The 27353-nt window shown below is 36.8% G+C and overlaps 2 protein-coding genes across 2 annotated transcripts in view; one reads left to right on the top strand and one right to left on the bottom strand.

The window, feature by feature from the left end:
- Window positions 1–15077: 15077 nt before the first annotated feature.
- Window positions 15078–20969, top strand: psmd5 (proteasome 26S subunit, non-ATPase 5). The gene is made up of 10 exons (XM_055179793.2): window positions 15078–15280; window positions 16562–16706; window positions 16780–16893; window positions 17034–17162; window positions 17238–17347; window positions 17437–17579; window positions 17668–17859; window positions 18075–18184; window positions 20114–20254; window positions 20507–20969. Exons 1-10 carry the CDS (start codon window positions 15108–15110, stop codon window positions 20762–20764), a joined length of 1515 nt encoding a protein of 504 aa, XP_055035768.2. The 5' UTR covers window positions 15078–15107; the 3' UTR covers window positions 20765–20969.
- A 2809-nt stretch (window positions 20970–23778) lies between these two features.
- loxhd1a (lipoxygenase homology PLAT domains 1a) overlaps window positions 23779–27353 on the bottom strand; it is a 37058-nt gene continuing 33483 nt past the window's right edge. Inside the window, exons 38-42 of the mRNA XM_055180955.2 lie at window positions 26385–26570; window positions 25891–26061; window positions 24744–24882; window positions 24505–24660; window positions 23779–24386 (exon numbers count right to left, since the gene is read on the bottom strand). Coding sequence (XP_055036930.2) covers window positions 23906–24386; window positions 24505–24660; window positions 24744–24882; window positions 25891–26061; window positions 26385–26570 — 1133 coding nt within the window. The 3' untranslated portion in view covers window positions 23779–23905. The remainder of the gene's footprint in view (window positions 24387–24504; window positions 24661–24743; window positions 24883–25890; window positions 26062–26384; window positions 26571–27353) is intronic.

The raw sequence follows: 27353 nt of genomic DNA, 5'->3' as shown, positions 1-27353 counted from the left end.
TTTACTGTCCTAAAAACGGGCTGATGTCTTCCTTGTCCTATCCTTCAGAAATACGTAACGAATTCTGATTGTATAGTTTGTTTATTGTGTTGTGATTCGAAAACAGCTTAGCAGGGTTTCCCGCAGCACTTTGCAGTTCGGGCGGCCCGCCTAAGCAAAAAGGCCATCAAGTGCATCTCGGAGAATAGAGAATTCGCGCGCCACACGGCCGAAATGAGATAAAGATGTGGTCCGTCACTGTCTGGAGGATAGCCAGTTGATAAAACGCGTGTCCGTGAGAACTATAAGTGGACTTATGTTTTGGGTTTATTTAAGCCTGTTATTGTATTAATCTATAGTTCTTGCAATTTTAAAGTAAGTAAGCTGGTGATTTTGTTGTTTAAGCAACCTGCTAGGTTGCACGTGCCTGTTGATTAGATATAATTGTTGAGCGCTCTTGCTCATGTTAATTATGTGCATTACTTAAATGCTACAGTAGTTACACTCAATTAAGAAAATTTAATTAATAGTGGGAAATAATTAGTTTTTACAATCTATCATCATTCACCAGACGTTCTACAACATCTGCTATAGTTTGTGTTTATTAACCATTTAGTTTCACTTCATCACGCATCTATTCCCGTTAGAGGGAAAAACATTTAATTCATTAATAATCTAGTATGTGTTTATTTTCTGTCATAGGTCCTTTAAAATGAAGTTTTGAGTGTTTTTATCATGATGCGTACGCCCCGCCCCACCCCTTTGATTACCACGCCCCTGGCCCCGCCCACCTTAACTAACACATTTTCTGCAGGAGACCCTGCTTAGCTTAGCAGAGCCGTTTGAGCTTAGCTGCTGACTAACGTATTCCTGTGGGCGGAGTTTAGTCAAAAACTGTTTTATTGACGTCATTTAACCAAGAAATAGCGGGCTGTAGTCCAAACCGGCCGTTCACTGTAGGCTTTAAATGTGAATTCTGTTAAAGGGGACAGAGAATGAAAAACCATTTTTACTTTGTCTTTGTTGAATAATGGTACTCTACCCACATTCACAAACATACAAAAAGTGCTAAACATGCTAAACATCTCAGCATCATAGAAATTCCTCTTTTAGAAATGTCAGCCAGAAAACGGCCCAATCTGAAAAACTGATGCTTATGACATCACGGGCATCTAACTGCCCCTCCACTTTAAAATAATTGGCTACATTTTTTGAGTGGCAGCAAAGTCAGCCAATCAGTAATGAGATTACATGTTAAGCCAGTAGGGGGAGCCAAATAGGTGCAAAACCACTTGTTTAAAATCCCCCACCCTAATAGAGCTATCTGAGAGAGGTTTTAGGAAGCTTCTAAGGCATTACAGACCCCAACTAAAAAAAATTTGTCTACATGTCACATCACAGAACAAGGATAAATACTCCGTTCAATATTGCCTGGCAATGAACTTTAAGCTTTATCATTTTGCAGGTATCATTTATGCTATTACAGCAACATTACACACTAACTAAAGTTTGAAAAATGAGATCAGGAAAAACTTGACCTTTCATCTAAAAAACATTTTTGTAGAGTTATGGTTGTGGGTATAAGTTAGTCTGTATAATTATAAAGAACTTTACTTGAAAACAATACAAGTCAATGATATGGCATTTCCCCATTTAGATATCTTCAGTATGCGTGTGCAAACACTAATTTTAGATTGTGATTGTGTGCTTTTGGTTTGAGATTTATACTTGTTTATACACTTATCTTTTTCCCTAACATTCTTCTGATACTGTCAGCGGATCTATAACTGCTGCGTTATTATTGTGGCTCTTGATGTCTGTAAAAAGCAGCAGCTGGGTTGCTCAAATCTCTTAAATACAGAGATGGGCAAAGAGATACAGAGAGATGCAGAGAGACAGACAGACACATCCAAAGCCAGAGACAAAGAGAAAGACAAACATACACAAAGATGGAAAGAGGCAGACAGAGAGAGATTTTTTTTACATTATGAGAGAATGACTGACATGAAGACAAACAGACAGACAGACCAAGAGCACAAAAAGATTAGAAAGAGGGATGTGGCGAGTGACGATGCAAAGAAAGAATAAGAGAGAAAGTCGACCACAATATTCCACTTTCATAAAAAATCCCCATAATTTACCCACTCCCATCTAATGCAAGATGTAATGTCTTTCTTTGTTCAGTCGGGAAAAAAAGTTTTTTTAATGAAAACATTCCAGGATTTTTCTCCATATAGTGGACTTTAATGGACCTCAACAGTTTACAGTTTCAGTGCAGCTTCAAAGCGCTCAAATGATCCCAACCGAGACATAAGGGTCTTATCTAGGAAAACCATTGTCATTTTCAACAAAAACTACTTTTAAACCACAACTTCTCGTCTTGCACTAGCCGTGTCACACACCAGCGCAACCTTACGTATTGCGGACCATTTTAAAGAATAAACTGACACAAAGACATTAATTAGTATCATTCCTCATACAACAACATCAGAACTGTACTTTTTCTCCACACTTGTAAACACTTAGGGCTGGATATTGGCAAGGGGCTCATGATACGATACATATCATGATGCATGGGTCATGTTACAATGTGTCACGATATGATACAATGCGTTGCATGTTGCGATACATTGCAATACTTTTTCTTTTTTATCAAAAATGTAAAAAAAGAGCTGAACTTTTTTTTAAAGCCAAAGTGCTTCCACATGTCGGCTTTGAAAGCTGCAGGTGTTTTAAAATTTTCTGCCATATTCTCACTCCCGCTAATTTCTGAGACATTGGCCAATGGCGTATATGACAGACAACTGGACAGCGACAACTACAGCAGCGGCGGAGGAGGTCGCTAGACACACACAGAGGGATTTGATGAGTTTTATAAAAAAAATAGTACATAGTAGAGATTGAAATATTGATACACTATCGGGGAAAATGTATCACGATAGTTAGCCGTATCAATATTTTTGCACAGCCCTATATAAACACTGGAGCGGTAGTTTCGCATAAACCATGCGTGACCTTTCCTCTCTTGATTATGTAATACGTTAGGTCACGCGGGTGCATCACACAGCTTGTTGGAGATAAGAAGTTGTGGTTTAAAAATACACATTTCACGTTTCACAAGATAAGACCCTTATGTCTCGGTTGGGATCATTTGAGCCCTTTGAAGCTGCATTGAAACTGTAAACTGTTGAGGTCCACTATCCTGGAATGCTTTCCTTAAAAAACTTAATTTCTTGTCGACTGAACAAAAAAAGACATAAACATCTTCTAGGATGACATGGGGATGAGTAAATTATCAGATTTTTTTTATGAAAGTATACTAATCCTTTTATCTGTTTGCTATGAAGTTGTTTCACACAGAGGAATGTGAATGCAGCAAACACATGCACGCACACACGCACGCACGCACGCACGTGCACACACAAACAACACACACACACACACATGCATATAAAAGATAATGATGGAGTCTAACCTTTAGGGCTGCGAACAATCTTTTCTCTCTCACATACAGATGCATCTAAAAACCTCTCACAATGATATTTCATTTACTGCACTAAAACATTTGATTTTAAACAATTTACAAACAGTGAGAATGACATCAAATCTTTAAAATTGAGATGTATGCATCATCTGAAAACTGAATAAATAAGCTTTCAATTGATGTATGTATGTTTGTGATAGGACAATATTTGACCGAGATTAAACTATTTGAGAAACTGGAATCTAAAAACATAAAAAAATCGAAATATTCAGAAATTCGCATTTAAAATTGTCCAAATGAAGTCCTTAGCAAAACATATTACCAATGATAATTTCATTTTTGATACAGTAGGAGGTTACAAAATATCTTTATGGAAAATTAACTTTACTTATAATGACTTTGGCATAATTTTATTTTATACATTTGACCCATACAATGTATTGTTGACTACTCCTATAAATATAGCCGTGCTCCTTATGACTGGCTGGTCCAGGGTCACATTTGTTGTTGTATGATTATGCTGTTTATAGATTTTTCATGGTTTTATATTGCAAAAATATTTCTATCCTCTAAACTTGGGCTTGGAATGACATTAAGGTCAATTTTTTCACAGACACAACAAGAAAATTTGACCCAGAATTATCTTGCACTCTCTTAACACTTGTATTGCTCTTTGTCCCTCTCTCTCTTTCTCTCCTCCATGATAAATATATACATAAAAGAAATGTTAAACACAGATTGACCTTCACAGATGCTCATAAAGTCGCTCTCTCTCTGTCTTTGTGTCAGGTGAATGATGTCTTGTGGTCTGAATGTTTAAAACCACAATGTACCCACAATTCCACAGTCTACAAAATTGTCTGACGCAGAAGAAACTGTTTGTTACTTCTGTGAGAGTTCATGCACTCCCAGTCATTATAATGACGACTATATAAACTACTCTCACACACCAACACCCATAAGGGGTTAGATTTGTTCAAACCCTTTATGTAGGTTTTAAACATTAGGGATTAAAGTGTTAACTGCACATGTGTGCATAATCTCTGTATACATATTATGTTTTTTTTTGTTTTTGGGTAAAGTACGGCCGAAACTACGCCTCTGAACCCTCACCATTTTAACACAGGTAAAGCACAAATGATCGGGTGAGATGCTTACTGCCCCCTCAGGTTACAATGTGCCATTGCACTGTGTCTTATGTTAAAGTCAAAATGAAATTGAAATTAAAAACTATCATTTGTTTTGGAATATTGTGGTATTTTTTTACAAATGACTTACAGTATCTGTAAGCTTCATTATTTTTTAAAAAATTCATGTGGCCGCATAATCTTTAATCAAAAATGCAAATCTCCTCCTTAATATGGTATGGCAGGTGGGGGGGAGTCCGGAAAAAGATCGCAGCAAATAGCAAATACCAACATGATCCAACTTCAAACAATCCAATCAATTCTCGACAGACGAATTCAAGTCCTGCCCTACATTTTTTTCATTATTTCATAAACCGTTGCACTCGGATATACGTTACCACGTAGACAATTGCTACTTCCATTTTATGGCGAGTTCAGGAGAAATTGTTATGTGCAAACACACAACAACTATTATACCCAATTATTAAAACATGCACAATAAACTCACAAAATGCACATGAACAATGTTCTCAGATACAACATGGTATTTTACCAAGGTTTATAGTATATATTCATAGTATATTTCCAAAAACATATAAAAAAAAAGGGCACCACCAAAGTATGTGTCCAAAAAAAAAAAACCCACAGCTTTATCAAATAACATGGCACTATCACATGTTATAAAAAACATGGTAACTGCATGGTACTTTGTGGTATCTTCTGTTTAATCTTCAACATTACTGTATTTTTATCTGCGGTCTTTGGGCCGTGTCAGGTGTTGCTAGAAAAAAACAGTTCTGAAAAACGAAGCCGTCCACCCGCAAATCCACAGAAGCAGCTTTCATAAATTAAATCAAACCTCAGAAATATCCCTCATGTTAAGTCCTAGCAGCTGCTGCGAGAGAGAGAGAAAAGACTAAGAGAGGGAGGAGAGAGGCGTAATTGTAGACTGTGAGATGTATATTTTGCTGGGTGCGTATATAGCAATTATGTTTATATATACGCATGTCTGCTCTGTTCTCCTGCTATATTACTAACCGCTCCTCCCCGCCTCCAGATGACCATCGCTACAGAAACAACCACACGTTTCCCTTTAAAACCCTAATGACAGAGTACAGCCACATACGAGAAAGAGAGAGATAGAGAGAATATGATGACTATGAAACTATTCATGTACCACAAATGTAAGGTATTTACATGTTTCTTTACAAAAGCACAACAATGGTATCATCAAGGTGCCATGCACAAAAAAAAACTTATGACCATACCATGATACTTGATACTTTTTTGATTGTAGTACAATGTTATACATTTTAAATGTTGCACATGCAGGATATCTCTTGGTTTTTGGACTTTGTAGCAATAATATTACTGCTGCCTTATCTGATAATTACTGTGGTAGTATATTGGTTAATACCATGGTATGACCATCTCATAACATTATTTAACCAAGGTACTACCACAGTAATTATCAGATAAGGCAACCAGCTGGACTTAAACAGTAAAACCAAGAGATATCATGCATGTGCAACATTTAAAGGCATCACAGATATAATGCATAATCATCATAATTACACAACCTTTTAAGAAACCTTCTTTTCACACTGCATACATAGAAGACGATCCCACAATGAAAACATCTTTCCAAGACAGCAGGTGAAGTATAAAGACATGAATCTTTTGTAATTATAGCGATTTATAAATTTATTTTATCCAGTAGTTGTATGTGGTTCAGAGACATCATGCCCATTCAAACTGAGGGGGCACGTGCCCCCTCGGTTTTTTTGAGCCAAATGGATTTTGCATGCAACCTTAAAATCAAAGAAGCGTCCATTAATCTGTTACTTATGTTAATATGCACAATATTATTCTGTGCTGCATCTTTGTCACTTTTCAGAGATTTTTGCTGCTTTGATAGTGTTTTGATAATATATTCTGGCAGCAGGCACTGCAGTCAGCGCAGCCGCAGACGTCAGGGTCAGAGCGCGCTCACGAGCTTGGTGTTGCTGCTGCATTTGGCTATCTGAGGAATTAAAACGTGTAAGAAACGCTCACAACCTTTCCAAACCACACTATGGTCGGTGATGTGCAGTTAACCACCTCTGTGAAGAAAATGTATAAAATATGACCGTCCCGACGTTAAATTAGTAGAGATTTCTAGATTTATCTTCTTGGTACAACGCCAAAGTTCATGGGGGCGCGGAATCACACATGCTCACATATGAGGTAAAATTTTATGCAAAAATCTGTCCCTCTAATAAATTGATCTAAACATATTTTTCTAAAATCATTATTGAACATTAAAATCAATCACGTGGCTATAGCTTATGTCATTTTCGTTGTTTATATATTTTGTTGTGCAAAATGCATTAATGACACAATTAAACAAGTCATAAACAAAACATAAATAAACAAAACATGCTGTTTCAGATGTAAATATGATGCCAATATGTCATTATTCCGATTGAATAGTATTTGATATAAAAGTTAGTGAACACTTTTATTTTGGAGGTTTTTGCATGAAAGCGCTCTGATTGTTAGAAATGTAAGTTCTATAATATTTCGTTTGATGTCTGTGTATGCACAAATTTCTGTGAGCTGTGCACACTGTGCCCCCTTAAACAAATTGGTGATGACACCCCTGATGTGGTTTGTATTTGTCCATATCAGCTGAATGCTGCCCTACAAGACAAAAACGTTGTAAGCTGAAAGTGACTTTGTATGGCACAACTAAAGTTTGATAAAAGTTGAATAAAAGTGTCCCCTTAATGCCTAAATGCAAATGTAGACGGCAGCTGCCTAGACAGCAGGCAGCAAAGCAGAGCTAGGATTTGATCCACAGCCAAAAACTGTGTGCTTGTGGATATTAAATATATTTATATATATGATGATTACAGAGGTCTGGGTGGAGCTGTATTTAAAAAAAACTGCTCTTTTACAGTAAACTCATTGAATGATGCTTTTCAAGTGAAGATCAATAGTGGTCCACACTACCTCTTCATGACCCAACACACACTAAATACAGTGTGTGTTTCTAATTCACTTCATATATGTGTATATGTGTATATGTGTGCGTGGTTTACCAACTGGAAAGTATCTAAGCAAGAAAGCAAGCACACAGAGAAGAAGTGACTTAATAAATAACTTTGTGTGTTTGAAGGGAGAGAGATCGAGAGAGAGAAATTAAGAGAGAGTTCATATTTCATCAAACAATACAAAATATGACTAAAATGCAACAATTTTTTTGAAGAGTAACATGAATGTTCATTTGTCTCTGTGGTTTCAGTATGCGAGTATCTGCTTATGAATAAAACAAATTAACTAACAAAGAAAGAAAGAAGGAGTGGGAGTGCTCTTTGCTTTTACCCATCATGAGATATTTCTTGTGTGACACCTTAGTAACGAAAAACATTTTTATACTTTAGTCCATTAACATACATTTGGTGAATAAAGCAATGAAATACAATGTGTGGAGCAACTGTTTATGCTGCGCTGTTTGGAATTCGCCATCTGTCTGTGTGTGCGCGCGCGTTTAAGTGCCCTCAGTAGTGCATACACGGAGAGACGCGTTTCAAAAAGCAAGCAAACATAAAATCTTTCTGTTCTTGACAGGGCAAAATGATCAAAATGATCAAAATGTATTCTTTTTCTAATAAAAACTTTTTTATGTCTTAAGTGGATGTATAGATTGGAGTCAGGAACCAGTCTGTGCTTATTTGGTCTTAAAGAGACAGTAACCTCAATGAACCCACTTAAGTCTGTGACATTAATGTTAATCAAACAACCCAAGGCAAAGAGAAAATCACTTCTGAAGCTCTAAAAAATAATAATTATAATTATATTTAATTAATACAATAAAGGTGTTATTCATTTAATTACATTTCTGTACCTAATGCTGACTTTAGACCTTACTTAATGTTCATCTTTGTTCTTTTTTATAAATGTTTGTAATTTCTTTATTTGTTATTAGATTTTTCCCACCCATTTTTCTCCTGATCCGAAAAATGATCCGATCCATGCCTCAAAAGCTGTAATGTGTTCCGAACCGTGAATTTTGTGATCCGTCACACCCCTAATGATTTCCTCACCCTCAAGCAATCCAAGATACATATGTCCATCATCTTTTTAGACGAACACATTTGGAGATATTTGCATTTCAGTGCTTATAATGGTAAAAAAATAGGGATCAGGGAACAACTTTTGACTTTAAAACCCAAAAATGTGCATCCATCTTTCACACACGAAAAGATGTAATCCACATGGCTCCAAGGGATTAATAAAGGTCTTCTGAGGGTTATCGATGCGATTGTGAAAGAAAAAAATCCAGAGTCCAAGATGGCGTCGTTAGCAGAAGCTAGTTATTACAGTTTATAAAGTTTAAAATATGGATAGTTTACTTACAAAATTATCGATTACGTGCAGAGCTGTGTGGATTACCTCTGTGAAGGATGAATGTACTTTTTTGGGGTTTAAAGTCAAAAGTTGTTCCCTGATCCCTGTTTTCAACCATGAAGCTTGGAAGTGCAAGGACATTTACGTAAATAACTCCAAATGTGTTAGTCTGAAAGATGATGGACATGTGTATCTCGGATTGCTTGACGGTGAGTACTTCATGCGCAATTTTGATATTTGGTGGGAGTATCCCCTTTAAATTTGACTTAAGCCCTGTTAGTACTGTAACTGTACAGTGATGCTTTCCCATGTGTTTGTGGTCAGGTGAGTGTCAGGGAGCATGCAACTTTTCCAAAAAACACACTAACACCCCTCATGATCCAAACCAAAATATGAAGGTTTACTCGATCTTCTGCAAAAAAGTTTCCTCACACTTTTATGGGCAGTTTTCCGGACAGTGTTCCAGACTAAAATGTATGTTTGAGCTGCCTGACCTGAAAACAGTTTGCACTGGCATCTCTTAAATATATATCAGTGCCATTGTTTTGTCTCAAAATGCACACCAGTAAGTATTTTGATTAATAAGGTAACTTAAATGTCCTAATATAACTACAGACTAGTCCTGGCTTAATCTAAATCCTGTCTTTCTCTTCCCCGTAGGACAAACTAATCCAGGAAACACAACATGCCAAAACCCAAAAACACAGCCAAACAAAATTTTACAAATAAGGCAAACTAGTCAGAGAAATACAAATAAAATGAGCCAACCAGAGAAACGTAAATACAGTTTAACATCAGCGACACAGTGCGCCTCAGTCAGTCAGGTGCCCAAAATAACCATCTGTCCTGGAGCAGAAAATGTGTCCACCCAAAAGAGACAAACCAACACACATAGACACACAACTTAAAGCTTCACAAAGGGTGACTATGACAGAGAGGAAATGTACAGGAGAAACCGCTGAAGGCTACTAAGGGCTTCATAACTTCAGGAGATCCCAAAGAAAAGAGTAATTGAATTAAAAATCTCATTTGTTTCTCAAAAATATTTTTTTCTTTCCTGAAAAAACTACTTCGATAGTCTTACAAGTCTCCATTAGTTTCAGAGATCTCAACATATATTAACCTCCTAAGACTCAAGCTTTGGTTTGGCTTGCATATTAGATTTCTTCCAGCTATTTGGGGTTAGGAAGAACCAATAAATATAATAACCAAATATTTTTTCTTAAACATGAAGCAGTGCAATTGTCCAAGTTTGTGTACAACAGGTTCCAGTTACACAGAATTAAGTATTATGGTGCAAACAACAAAAAATTTGATGTCCACGTATGTGGACTCACCAGGTCTTATGAGGTTAAAGATCTGCAAAGTCTACAACTCAAAAACTATTCTTTCAGTAACACGTAATCTACATTATGCATTAAACATTTATTTATTATTTCTCCTAATATATTTGATCAGATACATCATGCATGACAGAAATTTGACCAAAGAACTACATTAAGTCTCCAAAGCTATAAAAAGAAAAATCTGAGCAATATTTTTGTTTATATAAAATGTGTTGAATACACTGAGTCCTACACTGTAAAAAGTCTTTGCTGAAATTTTTTGTTGTTGAATCAACTCATGGTCTACAAGTGATTTACAAGTCATGTCAACTTACTATTATTCATCTTGACAAGACATGAATTGCTACAACTTTAACTTTTTTCAACTATGGGATGGTTTCCCGGACAGGGATTAGACTAGTCCTAGACTAAAATAAATGTAACAACTTGCACTCACATATCTTAAAATACAGCAGTGCCCTTTGTTTTGCGGCAAAATGCACACAAGTAATGTTTTTAATAACGCATGTTTGTTAAAACATTATATAACTAGTTATATTTCATACTTTAACTAAGGCCTAGTCCTGTCTTAAAATAATCTCTGTCCGGGAAACCACCCCTATATTTGATAAATTATAACAACTCATCTCCAGTCAAGATAAATAAAAGTTGAAATGATAAATCTGAGTTGATTCAACAAAAAAATGAAGGCAGCAAAGATTTTTTTACAGTTTAGTATACAAGTAGATTACTTTTTTTTGGGGGGGGGGGTTGAAGAATAGACAAGCTTATAAGTGTGTTTGTATATCCAGTGTTTCATATGCTAATACATGGAAACATATGCTATCACATATAATACAAACTGATAATCGTGTTATTAGGGTAATGACTGTTTGACCATACACTAAAATCACGCTATAACTATAATCTATGCAAAGGAGACATGAAAAACTATTTCAGTTATTTTACTATATTTGTGCGTGTGTGTGTGTGTGTGTGTGTGTGTGTGTGTGTGTGTGTGTGTGTGTGTTATGGTACTTGGACTGTGATGTCTTTCAGGAAAGAAGGTGGGTCTTGGCCATTCAATTTTTGCTCCTGGATTGAGGTTAAACTGGTGTGTATTTGTGTATACGTGTGTGTGTGTGTGTGTGTGTGTGTGTGTGTGTGTGTGTGTGTGTGTGTATCATTTTACCTTAAAGGAACAGAAAGGCTATTGATGACTTGCTCAGAAATGTACAAACACATGAACATTCAGAAGTGAAGGTCTTTTAATGCAGAACTGTGTGTACATGTGTGTATGCAAGTTGTGAATATGTGATGGTGTGCATGCTTTCTTAATAATAGCGTGAAGTTCTTTGATACTAAAATAACTTTCTTAAAAAATTACATACATATTCACCATCAAATTAACCACTGCAGATCTCAAGATTTTGTCAATCTCTGGCTCAGAAGTGTTTTACAAGAACAAATATAGAAAAAAATTGAAACTTGTAAACAACAAAATACACTTTGTCAGGTCATACAGACTCCTTGTAAAGAGTAAGACTTTCTTCCACTAACATGACTTATGAGTAAGTCTGATCTGTGTGGGTAAACAAGATCCCACCCATAATTAATGCTACAGTAAAGCTTCACATACATTCATACAAATGCACCTTATATATGTTAGGTACAAATAAATAAAGGCATCAATTTTGTTTGAACGAACAGAGGGATGGGCATACATACAGACAGAGACAGACAAACAGAGACACACAGACGGACAGACAGACAGACAGACAGACAGAGACTGACAGACAGACAGACAGACAGACAAATAGACAGACAAATACACAGAGACAGACAGACACATACAGACAGAAAGACAGACAGACATACAAATAGAAAGAGACAGACAGACAAATATACAGAGACAGACAGACAAATATACAGAGACAGACAGACAAATAGACAGAGACAGACAGACAGACGGACAGACAGACAAATACACAGAGACAGACAGACACATACAGACAGACATACAAATAGAAAGAGACAAACAGAGACAGACAGACGGACAGACGGACAGACAGAGACTGACAGACAGACAGACAGACAATTAGACAGAGACAGACAGACAGACAGACAGACAGACCAGACAGACAGACAGACAGACAAATAGACAGACAAATACACAGAGACAGACAGACACATACAGACAGAAAGACAGACAGACATACAAATATACAGAGACAGACAGACAAATATACAGAGACAGACAGACAGATGGACAGACAATTAGACAGACAGACAGACAGACAGACAAATACACAGAGACAGACAGACACATACAGACAGAGAGACAGACAGACATACAAATAGAAAGAGACAAACAGAGACGGACAGACAGTTAGCGACAGACAGACAGACAGACAGACAGACAGACAGACAGACAGACAGACAGATTGAGAGAGACTGACAGACAGACAAATAGACAGAGACAGACAGACAAATAGACAGACACAGACAGACAGATGGACAGACAATTAGACAGACAGACAGACAGACAGACAAAGAAATAGACAGACAAATACACAGAGACAGACAGACACATACAGACAGAAAGACAGACAGATAGACAAATAGAAAGAGACAAACAGAGACAGACAGACGGACAGACAGACAATTAGACAGACAGACAGACAGACAAAGAAATAGACAGACAAATACACAGAGACAGACAGACACATACAGACAGAAAGACAGACAGATAGACAAATAGAAAGAGACAAACAGAGACAGACAGACGGACAGACAGTTAGCAACAGACAGACAGACATACAGACAAATTGAGAGAGACTGACAGACAGACAGACAGACAAATAGACAGAGACAGACAGACAAAGACGGACAGACAGTTAGCGACAGACAGACAGACAGAGACAGACAAATTGAGAGAGACTGACAGACAGACAGACAGACAAATAGACAGAGACAGACAGACAAATATACAGAGACAGACAGAGACAGACAGCCAGATGGACAGACAATTAGACAGAGACAGACAGACAAATAGACAGAGACAGACAGACACATACAGACAGAAAGACAGACAGACAGACAGACAAATAGAAAGAGACAAACAGAGACAGACAGACGGACAGACAAATAGGCAAACGGACGGACAGACAAATAGGCAGACGGACGGACGGACGGACAGACAGACAGAGATATACAGACAGAGACAGATGGACAAGCGGACAGACAGACATGCGGACTGACAGACAGACAAATAGACAGATAGACGGAGACAGACAGACAAATACACATACAGACAAACAAACAGATAGACAGAGACAAAAAGACAGACAGAAAGAAAGACAGACAGACAGGTGTCATTCATTTTACTAAGAGTCTCACACACGCACAACTACAGTATTTATGAATGTAAGCACATTTCGAATGATCAAAACTGTTCAAACTTTATTTTTTCAATAAAATGCATGCACGACACAAGGAAATCTATGAACTACCACTAATAAGATCTGCCAGTGTGGAATAATACACTAAATATTCACTGGTGTTTCCCACTACAGAACAGAGATTATCACATATAAACAGCTATACATACACTGATGTAACAAGATGTACAGACATCTTACAGACACACACACACACACACACACACACACACACACACACACGTCTAGTGCAGGTGCACTGTCACATGATACAGTAAGTACAAAAAGCTGTCACTGAAACCGTAACCTTTAAAAATGTCCTAATATGTACCATTTAGGTACGGATATGAATCTATGAGTTACCAATATGTACCTTTGCAGTACCAATATCCCCCCTTTAGCAACAAAGGTATGCTTTTTAAGAGAGGAGTTCCCCAGCGACAGGTTTTGTACCTTTTTTCAGAATGTGTGTGGTGAAGATTATGAATTATGAACATGGTATAAAGAACACTTAATCCCTATATGCTATGGGTAAGAGTAAAACCATAGACTCAAATCACTGAATCAGGAAGATACATTTAACTCAAAGTTACCCTAAATAGCAAAACAAGTAACAAATAATATTAAAAAGTATTATTATTATTATTATGTATTTGGGGGACATGCTGTCCTATTGGAGTAGGCTACTGTATCCTTTAACTTTATGTAAATATCATCTTTACATGAACATGGTCGTTTTAAAATATAGTTTTACAACCCTGTTAGAACCACATAAACCTTTTCTAAGGCTTTCTTGTAAAAACAAACTGACAGGACTGCAAATACGGAAATACAAAGTCGCAAACATGAAAAACACTGTATACATTCATATTTACTATGGGGAGTAAAGACAACAAGACTCAATAGCGCCATCTATTGGTTGACATGAGTAGCACAACAAATTAAACCCACACTTCAATAGACACAAAATAACTAAACTAAGTAGATAAAACAGAAAAAACAAAAACCCACACATATCTTAAAACTTCATGTGTGTATTAAAATTACATATACATTCTGTCTGACTACAAAAACAGACTGCACATCAAAAATAAATGTAAACGACACTTATCTGCAAACTCACCTGACACGACACGGGCTTGACTCTTCACATATAACTTCTATTTTGCACTCACGAACACCTTTCTCAGCATTATATAAATGTATCTGAAAACTTTAAGACGTTTTCATCGTGCTCAAACATTTATTTTGTACTTTATTATAAGTATTAAATAAGTTATTTCGGTTGCGAGTAAATGCGCAAAAGCAGCGCATCTTTTTTACCCGCCTCGCGGTCACGTGATACAAACACCAGCGCAAGATGGCGGCGCCTATAGAGAGCTTGCTGAATGAACTCCGTGAGTCTGAAGATCCGATCGAGGAGCTGAAGACTCTCCGGACGGCCGTGTTTGCGACACCTGTGAGCGGATTGAGGGAGGCGGTGTCCGGGGCTCGGCTGGAGATTTTATTCAGCCTTTTGAACACGAATGACAAGTGAGAGTTATTATTGCTGAGTCAACAGACGCAACAAATACTGCACACTTTCACTATGTGATGTGTACCTGTCATGTTTTCTCTAAAAAAATTGAAATAAGTTTGCTTTCGATGTATTTTAGATCTATTTAATATTTCGTCTGACTTTATATGACTTTATATTTGTTGGATATATAAACTGTAGTGACTCGTTCTGCCTACAAATACAGCCCAAATCAGATTAAATTATTTGTGCTGGTTTAAAGGAGACATTTCACAAGTTTGGTGTCCCCAGAGTATGTTTGTGACGTTTTATCTCAAAATACCATATAGATATCTAATGAATGAATATCCCATATAGGTAATTTATTATAGCATGTTAAAATGTTTACGTTTTTGGGTGTGTCCTTTAAAATGTAAATGAGTTGATCTCTGCACTAAGTGGCAGTGCCGTGGTTGGATAGTGCAGATTAAGGGACGGTATTATCCCCTTCTGACATCACAAGGGGAGCCAAATTTCAATGATCTATTTTCCACATACTTGCAGAGAATGGATTACCAAAACAAAGTTACTGGGTTGATCTTTTTTTAACATTTTCTATGTTGATAGAAGCACTAGGGACCCAATTATTTCACCCAAAAAAATGAAAATTCTGTCATCATGATGTTACAAACCCATATAAATTACTTTGTTCTAATGAACAAAAAGGAAAATATTTTGAGAACTGTTTGACCCCAAACCGTTTGTGGACCCCATTTACTTCCATAGTAGAAAAAAAACTATGGAAGTAAATGGAGGTCCACAAACTATTTGAAACCAGCAAACAGGTTATGCATTTTATCTGCATTTTATCCACACTTACACTTTTATCTAAAGCAGTGGTTCTCAAACTGGGGTCCGGGGCCCCCAGGGGGGCCGTGAGACTGTGCCAGGGGGGCCCCAGTTTTATGACATTTTATAAAAAACATTAATTTATCATACATTTTGTGTAATTAAGCCTACTAAGCAACATCACTACTTTGTATAATTTTATATGTTTTGTTTAATTAAAATGTTACATTTTAGAACTGTTTTTGTTATAAATTTTCTTTTGGGGGGCCTTGAAGGAATGCACCGTATACAAGGGGGGCCGCACGCAGAAAAAGTTTGAGAACCACTGATCTAAAGTGACTGATGGTGCTGATAGCAATAGGAGTTTATTTGTATCAGGGAAGTATAAGATCATTGGTAATACTTTGGGTTTGGAACCCATAACCTTTGCAATGCTCTAGCGGTCTTTAATGATGTCTGTTTGGATGTAGAGAGCAGATAGAGGTGTGTGTGGAAATCCTGAGTCGGGTTCTCCAGACGTTAGACCCCGTACAGCTGGCTCAGAACTACAAGACTGCGCTTCACGTTGGACTGAACCATCCCAATGACTCTGTTAAAGTTCTCACCCTCACACAGGTCAGTGGATCAAACCAGCTCACGTCCACCTCCTGTCCACCTTCCATCCATCTCAGTCTTGTTATGTCCGTAGATCGGCCGTGTCGTTGGTCATGTGGATGGAGTGACCCAGATGCTGAACAGCACAGAAATCCTGCGTGATGTGATTCAGTGCATCAGCGTTGAGAGTATCGCTGTGGCCGAAAAGGTGAAGATTTTATTATTTACATTTATGTATTTCGCAGACCCTATTGTCCAAAGTTTTTAGTGGGAATCAAACCAACAACCTTTTGCTTTGCTAATACAGGAACGCCGCTAATTTAGTGATTGCTTTAATTTTCCCATCAGGCAGTAGCTGCCCTCATTGAGCTCAGTAGCACAAAGGCGGGGCTTGATGCTCTGTTCCGCTCTGATTTGCTAAAAAAGCTGAAGGATGTGATGGGCACCAGTGACATCATCAGGTACAGGGTTTATGAGGTGAGTCTGTTCCGATCTTGTCAAATAATGCACCGTGAAAGTAATGCTTTGTTAATCTGTTATGTGTGTGTGCAGCTGATTGTGGATGTGTCTACAGCGTCTCCAGTTTCTCTGGGTTATTGTGCCAACAGTGGTTTAATCTCACAAATGCTTGATGAAGTGACTGGAGAGGATATTTTGGTCAGGTACCGACCTAACTCTTCACACGTCATTGTGTCAACTTCAGGTACAGGCATTAATGCGTGTCAACCTCATCTCTTTATCTCCTTCCCAGAGCAACAGCGATAGAGATGGTCACCAATCTAGCTAAAAGCCAGCATGGCCGTCAGTATTTGGCACAGCAAGGCGTCATGGATAAAATTGCAAACATGATCATCGCAGCAGAGTCTGACCCTTTATCCAGCCTTTACCTGCCAGGTTTGTCTCTCTCTTTAGAAATTCAGGCGAGTGTAGATATCCTTTTAAAAAAAGATTTCAATGTCTTATAACCGTTGTGTTTGTTCAGCACTGGTGAAGTTTTTTGGCAAACTCGCGATCATGGACAGCCCGCAGCAGGTGTGTGAGAAGTTTCCTGTATTCCTTGAAGCGGTCTTTTCCATGGCAATGACCCTGGAGCCCACATTGACCCCCGTCGCCGTGGATACACTTGGAGAACTGGGCAAAACCGTGGAGGGTAAACAGGTCCTGCATAAAGCAGGTAACTAACTGTATGTGTTTTATATCTGTTTGTCAAACTGTGTGAACGCTTTTGCGATACTTTGTATTTTTGCATTACGGTCTGCCGTAAAATGTCAGGTGATAAATCATTTGCTGCGACAGAGTCTTAAAAATGTAAGCATGAGGGATTTTATTGGACTTTTTACAGTGTGTGTGTATGTTGAATAAAGAGCTTTTGTTCTGTTTTTTTTGCAGGTGAGAAGTTTACGTCCGTGTTAAAGAAAATCAGTAAAATTACCAGCGATGGAGAGACTGAGCTCAGGCTGAGATGTCTGGATGCTCTTACTCACCTGTTGACATTACCTGTAAGTCTGTCTCTTTAAAGGCTAAATATGTCATTTTCACGTTAGTGGTGTAGCTTGATAACGCTGTTAAAGAGCATGGAACAGTCTTCGCCTTTAGTGTCGATAGGAATTGATCTGGCGGGACTCACAAATCATGTTCGTGGATGATGTAATAAAATGAAGTTTTATAACTGTTGCATTATTATCTTAGTTCATGGTGTGGCTTGATAAGGCAACAACAGACATGACTACTTCTGCATGCCGCACTGTGCAGATTGATGGGAGTGTGACATCAAAATATCACGACTTGCGAGAGTACTCTTTTTGAACCGTCCTGTTGGGTTGCTTAATGGGAGACTGCTGATGTTAGCTTAACTTTCTTTAGTGTACATTATGTTAATACTAGTATATAGTTTGAAATGGAGTATTACTTACTATATTATTTAAATAAGAAATAAATTATCCTTGTACACTGCAAAAAATTATTTTCAAGAAAAACTTTTCTTAGTATTTTTGTCTTGTTTTTGTAAAAAATATCTAAACATTTCTAAATTAAGATGCTTTTTCTTGATGAGCAAAACGACCTAAATAAGTCTAGTTAAAAAAAAAAATCAAATTTAAGTTATTTTTAAAATATATATATTTTATAAAACAAGCAAAAAAATATGCCAATTGGGTAAGCAAATTTTTCTTGAATTTAGTGTTTAAGAAAAATTTTCAAGATTTTTTTGCTTACCCCATTAAGAGAGTCTTTTGCTTATTTTAAGCACAAATTGACTTAAATTGTATATTTTTGTCTTAAAACAATTTTTTTCTTAGGTAATTTTGCTCATCAAGAAAATGCATCTTAATTTAAGCATTTTTAGATATTTCTACTGAAAACAGGACAAAAATACTAAGTAAGAATGTAATTTTTTGCAGTGAAGTTTTTTAACTAAGTTCGTAGGGCTGCAACGATTAATCGCATGTCCCATTAAAAATGCCTCTGAAATCGATTTTGAATCGATTCTGTGTTTCATGCACAGCTTGTGCGTGTACTACGGCATTTGGTCAGTAGGAAGTCCTTATCAATCTAAAATCATTATTAGTTGGAGTCGTTTATAACGTGCATTTAAAAAATGCACTGGTGTACTTGAAAAGATCAAACAAGACTTTCTTCTCCTTACATCTAAAAACACACTTCTTAAAAACAATATGAGGTCATTGATACGTAACAGTTACCCATGTTCACAAAAAACTTTTAAGAAACTTAAGGAAAGTGGAGGTTGAACGGAGTATTTATCCTTGTTCTGTGATGTGACATGTAGACAAAAATGTTTTTGTTTGGGTCTGTAATGCCTTAGAAGCTTCCTAAAAACCTCTCTCAAATAGCTCTATTAGGGTGGGGAATTTAAACAATTGGTTTTGCACCTATTTGGCTCCCCCTACTGGTTTAACTTACAATCTCATTACTGATTGGCTGACTTCTGCTGCCACTCAAAAAATGTAGCCAATTATTTTAAAGTGGAGGGGCAGTTAGATGCCTGTGATGTCATAAGCATCAGTTTTTCAGATTGGGCTGTCTTCTGACATTTCTAAAAGAGGAATTTCTATGAGACTGAGATGTTTTGTGAATGCGGGTAGACTACCATTATTCAACAAAGACATGGTAAAAATGGTTTTTCATTCTCTGTCCCCTTTAAGCATGAAGATTACAACTTTTTAGGTGTGTTAATAAGTCAAAATGCATGAAATAGCATTACCCCCCCCCCAACCTTTAATGCAAACTCTTTAAAGGGTTAAATTTAAAAACTTTTGTTATTCTCTAATTTTCTGTGCTTTCTTAGTTTCTGTTTCATGTGAAGCTGCTTTAAATTATATTCAAAGATGTGTCCATTGATTTGATCTTTTTATTTGCCGGCAATCATTGGGATTGTTTATCCTAAAATCTTTGTGCTTTGGAATGTGCAGGTGGAACAGCAGACGGATGATCTTCTGCTATTGACAGAGTCATGGTTTAACAGTCTGAGCTCTCAGCCGATGGCGATGATTCGTAACATAAGCATACAACCTTTCCCTGAGTTTCACTGCAGAGCTCTGCGAGTTTTTACTGTAAGTGCTTGTGTGATACACATGGGTTAAACTAAACATCTTGAGTTGAATACATAAATCTAGCTTGCGTTTCTCTACTGTTGTTTTTTGACAATGCTATAATGAGGCCTTGTTACATCATTAATTTAACCTTATTGTGTTTATTTATACTATTACATGAAACATTAGCAAGAGTTTGTGGCCAGAGCTGATAAGAGATTTTAGTATTACTGATTGTTCTTCAATGATCATGGTTTGATTGTTTGTGTTCAGGCCATTGGCTGCCAGCCGTGGGGACAGCGGCTGATGATGGACACTCCTGGATTTGTGGAGTGGATGCTGGATCGGTCGGTGGGAAAGGGAAAAGAAGCCAAAGATTGTAAATTTGAGCTGGTGGGGACGATCTTGAGCTCTTCGAGCACTCGGGAGATCTTCGGAGCGCAAAATTACTTAAAGCTGAAGACATACATGAAAGAAGGACCGTATTACGTCACCGCAGTGTCTACTGTCAGCACAGAAGGAGCAGATTGAGACACATACACACTTTGTCTTTCTATACGAATATTTAAAGAGTTCCAGCATTGTAATTTCTTTGTTCAGTAAATATGACCAAATGCTCTTTAAATGGCTATTTCTAAATGAATGAGTTTGTAGCACTTAAAACATTCAACCGTTTGTACTTCCACTGCAGAATTTGGTTCTGTTTGTTCCAATAAATGAGGATATTGTGGGTAAAGTTTTAGTTACATTTCTATTGTTTTTCAAAGAAAATATTGTGAAAGCTATTTCCCAGACAGCAGACAACTCTGAGCCAGATCTGGACCGGAGTAGTCTGCTGTCTGGGTGTTTATAACACACATAAAAACACAATGTTTAGAAAAGCATCTTAAATGTTTGTTTTCATGATGTGACGTCACTTCTCGTTGTGGTGTATTACGACAATTGACATGAAAAGATCAGAGCTTAAGCATAGTATTCAAGATGAAGTTTTATTGGACAAACATTGTAGTGCGCACATGCAGTTTTCACGTGAATGCGGGGAGACTTCAGCCTCACAGAGGTAACAATACGTAAAAATCAATCGCATAAAAACAACATTCATAAAAACATTCAAACATTTAACATCTGTGGTATGTACAGGAGGTGGCACTCTGAAAGATCAGACACATAAACACATCTTGAGCAGTCTGGGTCACTGTACACTGCAAAAAAATGACTTTCTTTCTTAGTGTTTTTGTCTTGTTTTCAGTAAAAATTCTTAAATTAAGATTTATTCTCTTGATGAGCAAAATAAGTTTTTAGAAAAAAAATATAAAATTTAAGTAAATTAGTGCCTAAAACAAGCAAAAAAAATCTGCCAATGGAATAAGAAAAATATCGTAGTTTTTTACTTTATTCATAAAATAATTCTTATTCCATTGGCAGATTTTTTTGCTTGTTTTAGGCACTAAATTTCTTAAAGTTTATATTTTTTGTCTAAAAACTGGACTTATTTTCCTAGGTAATTTTGCTCATCTAAAAATACATCTTAATTTAAGAATATTCAGATATTTTTACTGAAAACTAGACAAAAATACAAAGTAATAAAGTCATTTTTTGCAGTGTACTGTATTACCAGGATCAGTGTTGGGGTAATGCATTACAAGTAATACACATTACGTAATAATATTACTTTTCTGAAGTAACGAGTTAAGTTACGCATTACTTTATAAATGTACACATTACTATTTGAGGTACTTTTTTACAAAAGTAATGTGAGTTACTTTTCAGTTTAATTAATTCGATTTAAAAATAAAATAATGTACTGAATTAAACTGAACATATAAACGTAGAAATAAGCACTATGTGCGCATAAGTGGGAACAGTTTGAGTCAGAAACGGAGATGGCAGGCCAGAGCTTGACATTTTTGTGATCATTAAAAACACCTGCAAGGCCTGAAAGAGATCAAGCCTCAACCAAGGAAGAGAAAGTAACGCAAAAGTAACTTAAAAGTAATGTAAGCATTACTTTCCATGGAAAGTAACTAAGTAACGCAATTAGTTACTTTTTTGGGGAGTAACTTAATATTGTAATGCATTACTTTTAAAAGTAACTTTCCCCAACACTAACCAGGATTACTCAATATTTGATAAATACAATTGGATGTAAGTTAGTTCCACCTTTTATTCACCAGCTCACATTGTTCCTGAGATGATATAAGAAAAGCAGCTGCCTTTATAAAGACTTATTATAACGTGATGTCCTCTCGCAGTATATTTTTATGCAATTTAAAGGTGAAGTGTGTCATTTCATTAGTGGCATTTCAAAATTGCAGTTGTCACATAACACACGCAACGCTGTCTTATATTGTTTAGCTAACGGGTGCAAACTTGCATCATTGGTTAAGTTAGATGTTGTCAAACAGCAATGCTGTGAAAATCAGAGATTTGATTGTATGCAAAAATCAACAGCAACATTCATATTTATTAAAACAGAAGATATACGCACTTTTGCTTGTGCTGCAGGTTTTTGGAAAAATAAGTCGTTCTTCCCGCTCATAAAGGAGTTGGACGTTGGCAGGTGCTCTTCAATGCCAATGCAAATAATTAGGCATCGTTTGCAAGGCGGAGATCTGAAACGGTTCAACTGCGCACAATTTCAAGATCATTCGCAAAATAAATTTTGTACCTGAAAGAAAGATGTACGCGTTTTCTGTGTGCACGCTAGAGGTATTCTGGGCTCCAAAGAAATGTACCCGACCCAAAATTACCCAAATCACTTTTTACCCAACATGCATACATCATTTTTTTAAGGAACCCAGGTACCAAGGTAACCACTAAAATGTGCATTTAGAAAGAAAATAGAAAATAAACCTACCACCAGCCACACAATGTCGCCAGCGTTCTTGGCAAACAGATGAGGGGTTGGAAAAAGACTTGATGCACACATGCAAGATAGTTTTGGTCTTTCCGGGTCAGTTAGGCAAAAACATTCATTTTAAATTACCCGAGGCTGCTAATATTATACCCGACCCGTGTCCGAGGCACACGTGAATATTTAAGACCTGAACCCTCTCCGGTCGGATCTCGGGTTTTCGGATCTAAGTAGACCTGTGAAGACCTCTAGCGTACGTACGTTGTATGAATCACGCGTATGCACTTTTGAGAGATGATCGTACAGTAGGACAATTTCTACGTAGCATTTTTAATAAATTTGGGCCCCTGGTCATCCAAAAAGACACACTTCACCTTTATGTAACATACACTGCAAAAAATTATTTTCAAGAAAAAGTAGTATTTTTGTCTTGTTTTCAGTAAAAATGCGTTTTCTTGATCAGCAAAACGACCCAAGAAAATAAGTCTAGATTTTAGACCAAAAATATCAAATTTAAGTGATTTTGTCCATAAAACAAGCAAAAAAATCTGCCAATTGGGTAAGAAAACATTCTTGAACATTTTTCTTAAACACTAAATTCAAGAAAAATGTGCTTACCCCATTGGCAGATTTTTTCTTGGGTATTTTTCGTCATCAAGAAAAAGCATCTTAATTTAAAATTTTTTAGATATTTCTACTGAAAACAAGACAAAAAAACTACATAAAAAGGTAATTTTTTGCAGTGTAATGAGCATGTTGTGTGTTACACTTTGTCTGCTAACAATGATGGAAACATTGATTGATCGTCTGATTAAATGTCAATATTTCGGATAGATCACGCGCTTTATTCTCCCATCTGACTTTTTCTTATCGAACCATTTCCCACACGCAAAGACCGTCGTCACTCCATTGGCCGTGTTTGTTATTTCAATCCTGCTCAGGAGCCAACCGGGGCTGAGTCCGGAGTTATCGTGCTCCATGCACACTCGGAGCAGATCGCCCATGTCCAACAGCTCCAGAATAAACCGGTTCGTCTTCCCGCGCTCAAACAGATTTCTGAATTTCTGGCGGAGTTGCCTTCGACCGGAATCGCCGTTAGTGCCGAAGACGGTGATGAAGACGTTGGCGTCGGTGCCCGCGCCTTTCTCGTCGCCTGTGATGACGATGATCTCGTATTTCACGGGCACGAGGCTCTGGGCCTTGCTGACGAAACTCTCGATGAACTTTGTGCACTCGAAAGTCTGGAACTCATCACGTTTGGAGGAAAGAGGGATGGCGGCGTTACAATGAAAGATATACCTGAATGACAAAGCAAGGGTAAGACTAAGAATCTGAGATGGATCAAATTTACTAGCAACTAACTAAGCAGTCAAAAAACTCAAACTATGATAATGGTTATCATAAAAGGCTCACTGACCGGTTGCCCAGCTCCTTCTCTGTGACAACGACCTCTTTCACAGTCCAGAAGGCCTCGGTTTTGACCTTCTTACCATCTTTAGGGATGTGTCCCAGACAGATACCAGCGATGTCACCCAGTTCCTTAGAGGAGAACTCAAAGCGGTCCGTACTGCCGCTATAAACACACATTGAACCAATGTAACACAAAATCCATAGGAAATAAGGCTGACAGCAAATAAACACTGAAAGATGACTTGCCGTAAAAAGCGTTTCTTCTTCGTTGAGTTCTCCAGCACAAACTCTTTCGAACGTCCTTTCTTTCCTTCCAGAACGATCCAGGCGTTCTCTTTGGTTTCTGCATCGTCTGTGTCTTCTGTGGTTACCTGAATCTCATATTCTGTAGGAGGAAAAAGAAAATGCCATTACATAACCCATTAGTACGGAAGCCGAGAGAGGCCATAACATAATATTATCACGACTTAAATTAAAATTTATATTAATTACTGTGAATTTGCTTTTAACTCATTCCCCGACAGCCATTTTTTGAAAAGTTGCCCGCCAGCATTTTTTGTGATTTTAACAAAAGTTTCACAAAATGCCTTCCAGGATTTTTTTTTCTAAAAATAAACATACAAATATATCAAATGAAGAAACAGACCCTCTGCTTTCAAACAAACAAACAAAACGGGGAAAAAACTTATAAACTATTAACTTTTAAATTAAAAAAAGGAAAAAACTGAAATAATTGCATTTTTATCAAAGTATTTTGTTAGAGATCAGATTCAGAATGATTATCAAAGCATACACAGAGTTTAAAATGAGTAAATAACATTTTGGCTTCCATTTTTTCATAAATTGGTAAGTGGATCTAGTGGATAATCGCGGTATTACAGATTAGCAAAAAAAATTTTGTTTTGTTTTGTTTTATGAGCTTTACACTGCAAAAAAATTATTTTCAAGAAAAAATATTCTTAGTATTTTTGTCCTGTTTTCAGTAAAAATATCTAAAAATTCTTAAATTAAGCTGCTTTTTCTTGATCAGCAAAACGACCCAAGAAAATAAGTCTAGATTTTAGACCAAAAATTTCAAATTTAAGTGATTTTGTGCATAAAACAAGCAAAAAAATCTGCCAATGGCGTAAGAAAAAAATTCTTGAACAAATTTTCCTAAACACTAGATAAAAAATCAAGAAAAATTTGCTTACACCATTGGCAGATTTTTTTGCTTGTTTTATGCACAAAATCACTTAAATTTGATATTTTTTGTCTAAAAACTAGACTTAATTTCTTGGGTCGTTTTGCTCATCAAGAAAAAACATCTTAATTTACAAAATTAAGAGTTTTTTTTCTTGGAAATCATTTTTGCAGTGTAAATGTTTTAAATGTGTGTGTATTTGTGTCTCACTGGTTTTTTCATCGAAATCCAGTGCATCATTGTTGGCACACGGCAGCTCTCTCATTATCTGTCCATCATCATCATTCTTGGCGAGCCAACGATCACACTGGAAACGAAATTTCTTCCCCATGATGTCGTCATGTACTTCCACATACTCAAGGTGCCAGCCAGGAGCCGCACCTGTTAACACAAACACACAATAAATACAGCTTCTGTATGCATTTTTATACCTTTTAACATCAATGAAAATTCATCACGTTAAAAGTATTTATTTATAATCAATAAATAATAATCACTTATATATTCTACGTCCGTTGATTTAATTACATCATCTGCTGCAATACTTAATTGTTTCACTCTTCGAATCACATGTTTGATTCATTTAAAACGGCTGATTTAATTCATGTACATTTTTTGAGACTGAATGAAAAAACAACTATTTCCCTATTTGGCTGTGATTCGATTGGCTCAGAGATGTTGTAAAAGTGCTCTGATTGGCTCACCCGAGTTGTCGTGCCAAACCCGTACTTTCGAGAGCTCGCCCAAGCTCAGGATGTCTGGGAAACGAAACGTGTCTGTCTGTTTGCGCTCAAACTTGTTTGTGTTGCCGCTCTCTTTCAGGGCGAGCGTTCCAGTGTCGCCATTTTCACCGAAAATAATCATCCACACGTTAGCATCAGTTCCCGCCCCTAAAGAAAACGACAACAAACGTACATTATGATCTATAGTAGGGGAGAGCAGGGGTGAAAGTACCATTTTTCAGAAAAGTAATTTTAAAAGATAATGTTTTAGATAGAAATATATTTCTGCAATGGTCAGTAACTTACAATAACAGGTGAGATTTTCATTAAATGTAAAACGGCTTCAGTATAATTTCACTTTGAACATAAGTATCATATTTTGTTGTTTATCTTTACAAAAAATAATTAAATTACATTTTCATTTTAAATTTCAGTTTTATCAAATGTTTCAAAAGCAAACCAACAGTACAAACTTGAATTGTTGAGAATAAAAACAAAATTTAACAGTATGAACACTATGAGAATTAAATCAAATTACAATAATATAATTTTTTTACATAATGCCTGTTGCATTATGTTAAAAATGTGTATTATTCAAATTTGATTTAATTTAATTTTCATAGTATTAGCAGCGGGACAAAAGTAACAAGTGTTACTTTCGTTCCGACAGGAACTCCTGACATTTAAACCCGATTTACTTTTATTCTGAAAAACTCTGAAAAGGCAAACTTCAGGATGTGTTAGCGCACTAAATACCTGCAGATTGATCAGTACTATAACATATGAAACCAGAAACACTAAGAAAAAAATGACCACTTCAGGAATTTACTTATCATGGTTGAAAACAGCTTTCTGGACCTACACACGCAAAACGATTATGAAATAACTCGATATTTGTCAGCTCTGTCAAGGGTTGGCATAGTTTGAAATGCAAATGTAATCAGGGCTCTG

Source organism: Misgurnus anguillicaudatus, chromosome 9, assembly GCF_027580225.2.
Source record: "Misgurnus anguillicaudatus chromosome 9, ASM2758022v2, whole genome shotgun sequence".
NCBI lineage: Eukaryota > Metazoa > Chordata > Actinopteri > Cypriniformes > Cobitidae > Misgurnus > Misgurnus anguillicaudatus.
This window is presented reverse-complemented; position numbering and strand designations above follow the sequence as displayed.